This window comes from Rhinatrema bivittatum, chromosome 4, assembly GCF_901001135.1.
Source record: "Rhinatrema bivittatum chromosome 4, aRhiBiv1.1, whole genome shotgun sequence".
Lineage (NCBI taxonomy): Eukaryota > Metazoa > Chordata > Amphibia > Gymnophiona > Rhinatrematidae > Rhinatrema > Rhinatrema bivittatum.
The window spans coordinates 321,892,957-321,906,786 of NC_042618.1; the positions used below are offsets into that span (position 1 = coordinate 321,892,957).

At 42.2% G+C, this 13,830-nt stretch overlaps 1 protein-coding gene across 2 annotated transcripts in view; it reads right to left on the minus strand.

Annotated features, from left to right (window-relative positions):
• Positions 1 to 797: 797 nt before the first annotated feature.
• Positions 798 to 13,830, minus strand: part of PMP22 (peripheral myelin protein 22) — a 66,913-nt gene continuing 53,880 nt past the window's right edge. For both annotated transcript variants that reach the window (XM_029600296.1, XM_029600295.1), the window contains exon 5: positions 798 to 2,230. In XM_029600296.1, coding sequence (XP_029456156.1) covers positions 2,058 to 2,230 — 173 coding nt within the window. In that variant the 3' untranslated portion in view covers positions 798 to 2,057. The remainder of the gene's footprint in view (positions 2,231 to 13,830) is intronic.

The following is a 13,830-nucleotide window of genomic DNA, read 5'->3' on the forward strand; positions in this document are numbered from 1 at the left end:
ATAGCTCTGTCACATGGTAAGGGCAAAGGGCCATCGGCGCCATTTTGATTAGTGGCAGCCGATGGCCCGAGAGCGGGAGATCGCTCCCGGGACCCCCACGTACTTTAGGAAAGTTTTTTTTTGGGGGGGGGGTCGGGAGGGTGGTGGATTTTAAATAATTAGATCTAAAGGGTCTGGGTGGGTTTGGGGTTTTTTTTTCTGTGTGCCATCCCCCCACCCCCCCAAAATGATAAGTAAACCACATGAAAATTTTGTGGGGTTTTCCTATCATTTTCGGGGTCTCCCGATACATGACGGATTAGAACATATCATACGATATTTTCATCCGTCAAAAAAATGGTGCACAACCCTAGTAGAAGTATGCATGTTAATGACAAACCGCTCTTCAATCCTGCCCCAGGCAATGCTTCTGCTCCACTCGGGTAAATGTGTGCATGTGTAGGATATGCCTGCGTAAGTTTACCCGCATGGTGGGCGGGCAGTTTTACAACAGGCTGTTTGTGCAAACAAAGCATGGAAACACCTGTGAAAATTATCCTCCCTATGCACAAGACCCTGAATGTGAGAGAATTACACCACATTTGTAAAAAGGAGGCAGCCGTGATGGGGGGAGTGGCAGGAGGGAGGACGCAGGAGTGAGGTTGCACTGTCAGGGACCGCCACTTCAGAAGAGAGAACAGCATCAGTCACAGGGCAGTCTTCATGTAACATTTCTCGACCAACAGAAGTTTGAAACCCCTTCCACAATAAAGGCTTATTTTCCATTCTCATAATGTTATTAAGAGAAGCTAAAACACTGAAGTTAGTTTGACTTTTATTTCACGGCTTCTTAGTCCACACAGTTGGTATAAAATCAGAAAAGCAAAAGCGAAAAGGCATTCAGTCTTAGCATCAGAAAGGCACGGAGTATACGATGGTCTGGTGCCAATACACTTCATTACCAGACCCACCTTTCAAGCACAGACGGAGGAGGGAGTGAACCAGCTGGTTTCATTTTTTTCCAAGACAGGTTGGGCTAGTCCTGCCTTAACTCCATTGCATGCTGGGATGCGTAGTTCCAATTTCCCTGATGAAAGCAGGTCTACATCTCCATGCAGGCAATGGGGTAGAACTAGAATTGGTTCGGTCCTGGATAATGGGGGAGGGGGAGAAAAAAAAATGCTGGAGCCAGCTGGTCATCCTACAGAGCAGAGCTGCTAAGGGTTAAAAGGTCAGTCCGGTTCCACTGAATCTGGAAATTTTGTTCTTTTTCTGCTGATCACACAAACTCAGTTATGTTAAAAAAAAAAAAAAATACAAAGAGGAGTAAAACAGACAAGTCACTAATTCCTTGTTAGGTACAAATTTAGTTAGACCATTGTATATTACAGAGGATTACTTAATTTTTTTTTTCATTCTATTCTATAATGTGAAATACTAAGTTTAATTTATGTTTTCCAGTAAGAAGGTTAAATGGCTATCAATATAAGGAATGGTAAAATGCATAGCACCATTTCAAATAGTGTGGTCTCTCTCTTTCTACATATCAAGGTGAATACATTGGAAACTTTCGGCTATAATTTTTTTTTTTTTAACTTTTGTTTTTTTTACAGCATCTTTATTCATACACAGGCAGAACACAGTTTGCTTGCTCTAATTGTACATATGCGCTTTGAGTAGCATAATGAAGGTACTTGTTTTATTTATTTAGTTATTTTTGGTAAAAGTCTATATTTGGCTGTCGGTCATTTAAGACAAGGGCAAAAAAAATATACACATAGTGAACTGTTAAAGCTATTGTAAGTGAAGAAAGTTCCTTAGGCACTTCTTTAGCTTTCTGAAGCTTGAAATCAAGGCTCAAGGTCAAAAATAAAAGCAAACAATACTATGTACATATATGTAAAAAGTGTTATAAATAGGTTTTTAAACCATAGATACTATATACATCTTCAATTAATACAGTAACCCCCTTTCTATCTTTTTTTTTTGTTTGGTTTGTTGCTGCCTGTTGTCTTGAGCTCCCTTCCCAGACATCTTGTTGGCATTCCTTGGTCTTTTGTCCTCTCCCTCCACCCCTTTCATTCGCGCTTCCTCAAGATGACATAGATGATCCCGCTGAGAAGGGTGAGGGGGAATGCCACCCAGGCAAGTATGTAGGCGAAGCCATAGGAGTAGCCCGCCACAATGGGCAGCTGCTGCCACTCTGTGTGTCTCACAGTGAATATTGCTGCACCGGTCATCACGCACAGGCCTGGGGAAGGAAGAGAGTGAGAAAGGGAAAGGGTTAACTTCGCCAAGATCAGCTTTAGGAACAGTTTTTATGGAATGTTATTTTAGACTGTATTTGTGTCATGTCTTTAAATTTTAGCAGCCTTGGTAAGACTGAGAAGGTGGTTTAGAAATCACCACAATCAATAAAATGTCTCTATAATAAAGATCTTAAAAAAAAAAAAAAGAACTTGCGAATTTCAGATCAAAACATTTTTTTGGTGGTGAATTCCACAAAAAAACTTGTTAATTGAGCAAAAATTCAATTAACAGGAGCAGGGAAAAGTTGGCATGAACCAGCAACATACTATGAAATTCTGCAAAAACAGCAGGCCGTTCTACAGACTCACACTAAAAGTTCATTGCAAACACCTTTCAAGGGCCCTATGCACTTTGAGCAAAAGCTCTCAGCACAACACAAGAGATTCTCAAAATAATCTGCAGAGCTGAAACAAATTTAGCTTGGTCTGCTTTCGCTACAGAAAGGATTTGAATCGATCTAGTCCACAATTACTGAGCATTAACAAAAGAAAGAATCTGCATCCTCTACTATATGTAACTCTGGTAACTTTATTATTTTTCTAATGCCTCATTTCAGTGCCCTTGAAACCTCTCCCCTGCCCTACTAGTTAGGTTTTCAGGATATCCCTAATGAATATGCAATTCATAATAAAGTAAACGGGGACAGGCTTAAAGATCTAAACACGTATATATATTCTGGAGGAAAGGAGAGAAAGAGGAGATATGATCAAGACAATTAAATATTTCCAAGAATAAACGCACAAGAGTGGGCCTTTATCAAAGAAAAGGAGGCTCTGGAATGAGGAGGTCATGGGATGAGCGTGAAAGGGGGGTAGATTCAGGAGTAATCTAAGGGGATATTCGGATCTGGGAATTTTTGCTTTCCAGTCACCCTTAGACTGCTGTGGATTAGTAAGGGTAGGAAGGAAGGTTCACAGACTTTCTCCTCTCTCTTATACACACATGCTCTCACACGTACAAATGCTTTCTGTCTGTCATACACACATGCTTTCAGTCTCACACACATGCTCTCTCATTCACACCCACAAACATGCTCACACACCCACACATACACTCTCTCACACATACACAAACATGCTCCGACACACAACACAACCGCTCCCTCTCTTATACACAGATGCTCTCTTTCACACACACACATATGCATACACACGCCCCTCTCTTACACACATGCTCTCACACACAAATGCTCTCTCTTTCTCAAACACATGATCTCTCTCCCTCATTCACACACACAAAAACTCCCTCTCTCTCATTCACACAGGCTCTCTCTCAGTCACATATGCTTATACACCCTGTCTGTCACCGGGCCTCTCCTTATCTTTTTCCTGAAATCTGCAAGGGGACAGAGGGCCCCTCAGCCTGCTTCTCACTCAGGCCACCAGCAGCCCCACAGCCTCCTTCACACTTCAGCTGCTGGCATTATGGGGTGCGCCACGGGCCCCGCTGCCCCTTCATTCTTTAACCATCTGTGAAGTGGGATGCGCTGGCAGCCCACAGCATCTTTCATTCTTCTGCCGCTGGCGAGATGGATGCACTGGCGGCCCATAGCCTCCTTCGTTCTTCAGCTGCCAGCGAGATGGGATGCACCATTGGCTCCACATCCTCATTCACTCTTCAGCCACCAGAAAGATGGGATGTGCTAGTGGCCCAGCGACCTCCTTCACTCTTTAGCTGCCAGCGAGATGGGGTTCGCCGGTGGCCTGCAGCCATACCTGGAAACATTCAATGTACACACACACACACACGACCTATCACATATACGCCCTCCGCATCACATACAATATGCATACACACACACCCATAGTCACTCACTATCTCTGCCTACCCAAAACCCACCAGTGGCAATAACCTCCTCCTAAGTACATCTGGGGCCAATGGGTAGACTCCTTCTTCCACCCAACAGCAACATCTTCATAATTTTCTGCTGTTGCTTTTGCCATAGGCCTCCTCCCTTCTTGCCAACAGGGGCCAATTGGAGGTCTCCTCCCTTATTCCTGCCAGTATAGTCAGGAAAAAAGAAGGCATTCCATTGGTCCATGGAGACAGGCAGAAGAAAAGAGGTCTCCAATTGGTCACTGGAGAGGGAAAAGGAAGGAGGCATCCAATTGGCCCATGTAGGCCAATCAGACACCTTCTGGTCTGGCTGTTTCACTAGCACAGCAGCAGCAGGGCACCCTGAGATTATAGGTGTTGTCCAGGAGACCCTGTAAGTTGATTAGAATTTGAGTCTCTGGGTCAAATCTGTTGAGTTCCCGGGTATGGAGATATATTTATTTATTTATTTTTTACAGAGATGGTGTGGATTCATACAGCAGCCTTCCTGTGGAGGAGACAAGGACTTCAAGAGAACATGGGACAAGCACAGAGGATCTGTGAGGGATAAGAAGGGACTATAAAGCTGAGCAGAAGTTGTGGATGAGAAGATTGGATGTGCCATATGGTTTTTATCTGCCGTCACGTTTTATAAGATATATCTGCATACACTGGAGGTAGTATATGCAAATATATTTTATGCTTATTCCAGAGATGCCAAGGATGGGCCTTCCCAATGAGTGAGATTTACCTCCCCAATGAGATTGTAGGCCAAAGAGAAAGATTTTTTAGGCAGTGTGTCTATAGTAAAATTTGGCCTCTCCTGGACCCTTCTGTGGGCTGCTCCTTCTACCATTGGGCAACAGAATGCATTTTCCCTATCAGGACTGCTGTGCTCAACTATTTGGGGATTATATCACCGACCTCCTCCCAGCTTGGCTGTCTCAGTTTCTTGTCTCCGTGGGTGGCTTTAGGCACTGTTATGGACTCCTCTTTCTCTCCATGTGCACTTTCTTTGTGTGGCTCTTGGCCAGGGCTGGTGCAAAGGTATTAGGCATCCTAGGTAAAACTTATAGCCTAGAACCCTCCCCCCACATATATACATTCCTCTCCACACACAATTAAAAATTAAGCATTTATACAGATTTTTCATGAAAAAGGATGTTCAAAGTACAGTCTTTTGAGGTAAAAAATATCACTTAATATAACATTTATATTATATTTACATAAACTGCAGTGGTGCCAACCAAAAAAAAACCTGAGAAAAAACACTTGGAACTCACTTGGCATTAGGCTTATTGTACCACATGTTGGATGTGGGCTTGGCCCTCAGACAGCCATGAATAAACTATCTCAATTACAATACAGTAAACAGCCCATACCAAAACAACACTAACTGCTGGCTCTTAAACAGTGAAAACCCTACCTATGAAAAGGTAATACTGCAAATATTACTCCAAGACAATTCCTATTAGGAAAGAGAAACAAGCCAGGCAGCTATACATCCCTACACAGAAACTACACGCTAACAGAATATCTTACTTCAGTAACATATGTATACAGAACATAGACAGACCCTCACCAAATGCAGAACAAAGTGACCATAAACTATAAACAGAAACCTGTAGACAAAAACTGAACTGGAAACCACAAGACACTCTTTATGCAGTGCAACAATGAAAAAAAACCAAACAGTGCCATTCCTCATAAAAGCACCAAGCAATAAAATACAGAAGTATAAAACATCAATCATAATAATAAAACTATATTAATCAAAAGAATAAATATTTCAATACAGATAATGAACTAAATATTCAAAACTCAATTTTTAAAAATTAACAAAATACCAAAATACTTCAAACCAGCAGACACAAATAAACAGGCCATAATTAAAACTAACAAAGACAAAAAAATTCCATGCTTTCCATACCTGTGAACTTTTGATTTCCAGTCACCCTGCAATTGTTTTGAATTAGTGAGCAGGAGAGGGGGATAAGAGAAAAGGGTACACAAATTTCATCCTTTGTCATACACACACACAAACATTCTACCATGCTCTCTAACACCCCCCCATGCTCGCTCTCTCTCTCACACACACACTCACGCGCATGCTGTCTCTCACCCAAATACACATACCCCCATGCTCTCTTACACACTTACCTCTACCTATGCTCTCACACACATGCACCCCCGCTCATACTCACACCCATGCATGCACACAGGGTTTCTCTCTCACACACCCACCCATGCTCTCATACACACAAGAACACTAGCTCTCGCACACATGCATGCACATGCTCTCACTCTCTCTCATACATACACACCCAAGCTCTCACACACTCTCCCTCTCTCATACACACAGGATCTCTCTCTCCCTTGCACACACACATACTGTGGAGATTTTAATCTGCTGAATGTGGATTGGAGTATCTCTGCCGTAGAATCTACAAGAAGTAGAGAGATTGTGGATGCTCTTCAAGGGGCTATGCTCAGACAAATGGTGATGGAATCCATGAGAGTAGGAGCGATACTGGATGTGTTACTCACAAATGGAGATAGTATCTCAAATGTCCAGCTAGGTGCCCACCAGGGCACCAGTGATCAGCAGATGGTATGGCTGGAAATCACAGCCAAGAAGGAGTGGAGTTACATGACGACCAAAGTCCATGATTTTAAAAATCCATCTTCTCATGGAATTGCTTTTAGCAGCTCTCTAAAATATCCATACTTTCTGTACTTCTATTGCCTCCTTGTTCTTGGGATCGGTTGTGTCTTTTTACTTCGATTGTAAGTCCTTTGGTATAGGGAAATACTTACAGTACCTGAATGCAATCCACTTTGAAGTGTTGAAAAATAGAATATAAATCAAATAAATAAATGTATTCATTTTAAGAAACACAGACTTTGGTAAAATGGGAACATACCTCGAGGAGGAGCTAGATGGCTGGGAGGAGAAGGCTGAAGTGGAACAACAGTGGACCAAATTAAAAGGAGCTATAACAAAGGTGACCAGCATTTATGTAAAAAAAAAAAGGAAATACAAATTAGAGAAAAATAAAACAATTATAGTTCTCCAATTTGATGGCTAAGAAAATAAAGACAAAAAGACTGACATTCAAAAAGTAGAAAGAACTCAAAATCAGGAACACAAGGAAGAATATCTGGTGAAGTTGAAGGAAATGAGGAAAAAAAATCAGAATGGCAAAACCTTGAGTGGAAAAAAAGATCACCAAAGAGGTAAAGCATGGTGATAAAATATTTTTTTTAGATATATCAGAGAAAGGAGGAAGACCAGAGATGGCATTGTAAGATTGAAAGGAGGCAAGGGGCAAGGTGTACAGAGATGAAGAAATAGCAGAAATATTAATCAAATACTTCATTTCAGTTTTCACTAAGGAATACTTTGGAGAAGAACCGTTGCTGGCTAGCAGAAGTACAGATGAGAGTGGGGTAGATACATTCCCCATTGACAGAAATAGTGTTTGAGTTGAACTTGAAAACTGAAAATGGACAAAGTCATGGGAGCCGGATAAGCTATATCCCAGGATACTTGGGGGAGCTCCAAGAAGTGCTGGTAGATCCACTGAAGGACCTGTTCAATAGATCCCTGGAGATGGGAGAAGTCCCCAGGACTGGAGAAGGGAGGTTGTGTTCCCACTTCATAAAAGTGGTAGCAGGGAGGAAGCTGGAAAATACAGGCTGCTTAGTCTTATCTTGGTGATGCGAAAATTAACGGAGGGCCTGCTAAAGGAAATAATGAACTATCTGCAATCCAATACATTACTGGATCTGAGACAACATGATTTTACCAAAGGAAAGTGCTATCAAACAAATCTGATAGATTTTTTGATTATAAGACCAGAGAATTGGATGAAGGAAGAGCATTCAATGTGGTTTACTTGGATTTCAGCAAGGCATAGGAAGCTCATAAAAAAATAAGAAGCCTGGGAGTGGGTCCCAAAGTGGTAGAATGGATTACAAATTGGCTGATAAGACACATCAATGAGTAGTGGTAAATTGAATCTATTCTTAAGAAAGATGAGTTAGTTCTGTTCAATTTCTTTGTGAGCAATATTGCGGAGGGATGAGAAGGTAAAATGTATCTTTTTCCAGATGGCACTAAGATATGTAACAGAGTGGATACACCTGAAGGAGTAGAGGGAATGAGAAGTGACCTATAAACGCTTTAGAATTAGAAGAAGGTTTGGCAGTTAGGATTCAATGCCAAGAAGTACAGAGTCTTGCATTTGGGGGTAGAGCATTCTAAAAGGAATCGGGTGTTGCATAACTTTTGCCTCTCCCCAGCACCCCATTGGATTATCCCGCTAATATAATTTTTTGTACCATTTTGTAGGCCATTCAATTTAGAATTTAACAGTATCTTACACATTTCTTATTATTTATGGCTGGAACATATAATAGCGAAAAATTGCATCATATTGACCATATTAAGGGGTAGATTTTATAAATCTACGCACGCACGTACTTTTGTTCGCGCACCAGGCGCAAACAAAAGTACGCTGGATTTTATAAGATATGCGCGTATCTGCGCGTATCTTATAAAATCCGGGGTCGGCGCGCGCTGCCCGTTCCCTCCACCCCCCCCCCCCCCGCACCTTCCCCTCCCTAACCCACCCCCCCGGCACTATCTAGAACCCCCCCCCTACCTTTATTCGAAAAGTTACTACTGCCTCCGGGCAGTAGTAACTTACGCGCACCAGCTGTCTGCTTGCGCGGCAGGCCCCGACGCAGGCCGCTGTGTCGGGGCACTCGGCCACGCTCCCGGACCTCCCCCACGCCCTGAAGCTGACACCACGCCCCCTGGCCACGCCCTCGGCCGCCCCTTTTTGCAATCCCCGGGACTTACGCGCTCAGCCGAGCCTATGCAAAATAGGCTTGGCGTGCGCAGGGGTTTTTTTTAAGGGTTACACGCATAACTTATGTGCGTAACCCTTTTAAAATCTGGTCCTAAGTGTATTGCATTTTGTGAGGTGTGTGATGGAAAAGCAACCTTTATTACAAAAAAGTGGATTGCCGAAAAATTAGGCCAAAGTGAATGCTGGGTTCAGAGGACATGGGGAAAAACTGCAGACGAGTATTTTACAGATTTTGCTGATGGGTCAACCAGTAAATTGTATGAGGAAAGTAAAAAATTATTGAAGATTCCAGCAACAAGCAGAAAAAAAGCTGTTACCAGGTGGCATGAGCAATTTGAGATGAGAGGAGGAAAAAAGTTGATAGAGGAACTGTTTATCGCTATTGAGTCAGGACTGGTGTCCAGGCATTTTATGTTATTTTGAAACCACTGAAAACTGAAATCCAATCCAAGACAGGCTCTGGATGGCAAATTTGTTATAAATTGGGATGAAAAGGATTTCCTTCATTTAGCTCCTTCCACCGAATTTTTATTTGGCCAATTCGAAAACCAATTTTTCAAAATTATCGAGTTTGGTCAAAAGCTTTGAATGAAATTAGCAATGAAAAACATCAAATTTTCAGAAACCGTGCTTGCATTGGTCTTTTTGTCATGTTCACAGTGAAGAAAATATTGTGAGTAATCAAAGAACTTGGGGAACTTTGGGATGGTGCCTATTTGCGGAATGCAATTTTAGCCAAAAATGTTATCCCATTTTTGAGTGATACAAAAACCATTTTGGTAATATCACGCAACTGCTGCTTAAAGAACATGGCATTGATTTTTGGGGTAACTACATTTGTCTAGGGAATTCTCCAGATATGAACACTGCCAAAAACATAGGTGCCGTTATTAAGGATGACATGGAGAGTCTAATGTTGAAGGAAAGTAGTCAGGGACATTATTCCACCAAAACTTTGCATCAAAATTTGGCACTGGTCTTATTAAATTAGGAAAGTATACAAATTTAATTCAAAATTTGTTGTGTTCATACCCTGCTCGTTTTAAAGCAATTTTGCAAGCTAACGGTGGGCACATCATCTAAAAGTTATATGTTTATTCTGTTTCGAATGCTGATTAAAATGGTATATTTCATGTTTCTATAAGATTTCTGGTTGTTGCTGCAATGGGGGAGGCAAAGGTTATGCCACACCCAGTATGTATGAGGGGGCATGAACTGGGAGAGAGACCTCAGAGTGATAGTGTCTGAAGATCTGAAGGTAGTGAAACAATGCGAGAAAGCAGTAGGCCAGTAGAGGCATATTCAGCAGGACAAAGGAAGTGATAATGTCCCTGTACAGATCCTGGTGAGGCCTCACCCAGAATACTGTGTTTAGTTCTGGAGATCTCATCTAAAAAAAAAAAAGATAAGGACAGAATGGAAGCGCTCAAGAGAAAGGTGACCAAAATTATGTGGAGACTGTACAGAAAGCCATATGAGATGAAGCTGAAGGGCTTTAATATGTATACTCTGAAAGATAGAAGAGACAGGGAGACATGATACAGACTTTCAAATACATGAAAGGAATTAATTATGCAAAAAAATGTAATATTTTCCAATGGAAAGGAAGCTGTAAAACTAGGGGTCATGATATTAAACTCCAAGGGAACAATGTCAAAAAATATTTTTTCGTAGAAAGGGTGGTGGATGCATGGAATGCCCTCTCCGAAAAGGTGGTGAAGATAGGAATGGTAATGGAATTCAAAAGGCATGGGACAAATATAGGATCCCTGCTGGCTAGAGAATAGAAATGGAAAAATGGGGTAACTTTTCTAGCACACTTGGTTTACATTTCTACTTGGGGGTAGCTAGCTTGGAGCAGCACTTGTCACTACTCTTAACAGAATGCCTAAAATAGGCAGTTGCTACTACCCATAACATAGGCAGTTGCTACTACCCGTAACAGAAGGCTTGGCTGTAGCCACATTCTGGAAGGCTGTCCTTTCACAATTCTGAAAGGGGATTGGCCCTTTCACTGACATGTGACAGTAGAGGGAACAACCGGCTGCTAGTAAGAACAGCCCTGCTAGGAGGAGGTGTGGTCATTTTCAGCTGGGATTCATAAGCAGTGGGGATTTGGAGGGGTGGGAGTTCTCATGGGCACAGAGTTGGGTTTTTTTGTTTGTTTGTTTTTTTTTCAAAGGTGAAAGGGAGTGGGGCAGGGAGGGGAAGGGGGACCTACCGGACTGGACGTGACCAGACCTTGCTCCAACTGCTTTTTCAAGGTGAGATAGTTGGATATGCTTGGGAAGGAAGAATTGCTGGGCTAGCCCATTCTGCTCAGCCCAATCCAACCAATTCAACCCTGCCCAGCCACAATGAGGCACAGAAAGACCAAGTGATTTATCCAAAGCCAAACAGTCTTCTGCAAAGGGAAAATTCAAACTTGTACAGTAGGAATTCTCTTTCAGTGCTGGCCTGCCCTCTCACCTGGGACTAGGCAACTGTAGTCTAAGACCTTATTTACTTATTTGTGCTGTTCTGAAAACCAGACCGGACTCTAGTTTTTGAGGACCAGAGTTGCCTACCTTTGCTCTAACCACAACAACATCTCCCTGATGTTTCAGTTTAGATGTTCTCTAACTGCTTCCTTTACATGAGTGCCACAAAATGCACAAAGCAAGCACTGTCCATGGGCAAAACACAATAGCCCTGCTCATCTGATGCACTATAGACTTTTATATGTCATTGCAACTTTATTCCACTCCCAAATTTGTCTAAGCAGCAAAAGGCCACCTACATTTAGCTAGTGCCATTTTCAGAGTTATTTCCCTTTCACAAAATGCCCTTTGTTCACAAGAAATTCAGGAGTGGGAAAGTAACATCAATAAGCATTTCATCTACCATTCAGAGACGAAGCCTCCTACTTGCATAGCACATGCGGCAGAAGAGAGGAAGATTGTCTTGGAGCATTTGGTGGGCTAGAGTGAATGGTGGAGCTCCATACCACGGGCACCTACGAGCACTGGGGAAAAATACAAGAACTGCCCTGTGAATGGAGACAACGAAGGACATTCACAAAGATTTTGGAGGCAACTGCAGAATATGTGTTCTCTCATCGTACATAAGAAAGGCAGCCTTCTTGGAAAAAGTGGGTAATTATTATGTTTTTTTTAATATTTGGTATTCTGTTTTTCCAAAATAACCACAAAGCAGATAACAAGGGATTAGAATCAACAATCCCTCAGGTCAGCTTTATTTCATATGTATTTGGCTTCCAAATGTCCTGTAAATTTCATAAAAGATGATGTGGGTGGAAGCACAATGTTACTAAGAACTGCCATTTTCTTATAAACCGTGTGTGGCTTTTGCTTGGTCACTAGAATGTGCTTGAGTGCATGTGTCTTATTATTGAGTCTTTTCCAGCAGTGGAGGGCTCAGTAAGAGTTCAGAAGGTGGATGTATTTAGGTGTGCAAGGAGTGTATAATGTACTGGAATGACAGGATGGTCTTTCCCTCATTGGGGATGGACAAATAAAGGGAGCATAAAACAAGCCTCCCACAAGGCTGGCTGAGGGTTCCTAGGAGTGTTAGGGAGTTTCTAAAGTGGAAAGTCCTGTATAGTGTGATAAAGAGTTAGAAGCTGTTGAAGAGAAAAGAACTGGAAGGCACAAGGAGAATTTGGCCTAGCACGACTTAGCCAGTTCTAGGATCGCCTCTTGAAGGAAGAGCACCCTTCTCTCAGCAGTCCAGAATTTGAACCTGAGATGCATGACCACTGGGAGAAAATGGGATTTATTTTCTTGGGTCATCTGTGAGTGTGAACACTGTGAACAAGAACTAGAGAGAGACACTAACGTTTTTTGGGAGAACAGCAGAAGACCTAGTAAAGAGAAGGAGAAGGCTAAACCTGTGTAATATCTGATCCTGGAAGGTGATTGTTGAGGAGTCTTGAACTGTTGCATTCTGGATTTCTACTATGGATTTTGTTTTATACCTGCTGAAACGTGGTTATTTTTCTAATTAAACTTTCTTCTTTTTGGAGCACCAGCCTCTATGTGTTTTATTTTTTTTTTTAAGGTAACTTCTGCCTACTTTGGCCTTGCAGGTGGTTTCTGTTCCCATTCCACAGGACTCTGAGAACTTTTCCCCCGCCCTGGTTGAATGAACTCAGTACTCGCCAGGGCAGGGAAGATGATCTTCGGCTGAGGTGGGGTTACACTTAATATTCTCTTACCTACACATTTAAATTAGAATATTTTGAAGTTTGGATACATTTTTTTTTTTACTTTTCCAATATAAAAAATATATAATGACAGCAAGGGTAAGTTCAAATATTTTGCCTGATGGTGCTCAGAAGGGCGATTAATTTAAAGGGAATGGTGAAAACATTCACCTGAGTCTTGGTTGGTAAAGACTGGTGGAACAGTAGGGCTCACTAATTACTGGCAGGGATCGGGGGCAGGAGAGAGAGAAGTCTAGCAGACACACCGTGGCCGTGCCCTGTGTCTTGTAACCGCCAACAATCCTGTACAGCCTCTTCCTCTGGAATGGTTACGACTCTGGATTTGCAAGTCATCGGATTTTTCGACCTTTATGCCAGGCTGTGGACGAATCATTCCATGGACGGGGAGGCTACTAAAGTGTAATCCAAAGCTTACTCAGTACAGTGGAAAAGAAGCGGAGGCTCCTGAGCAGCCGTTAATGCCTCAAACAAAGATCCATTTTGCTGCTCCACCCTGTCATTATACAATTTCTATCATCTGACTTGTATAAAATCCAATTTCACTGTGGAATCTCTCCCAGTAAAAGGTGAAGAGGTGCCTCTGGGCAGACAGCAGCCTTGTTCACAGAACTCTGCAAAGCATCA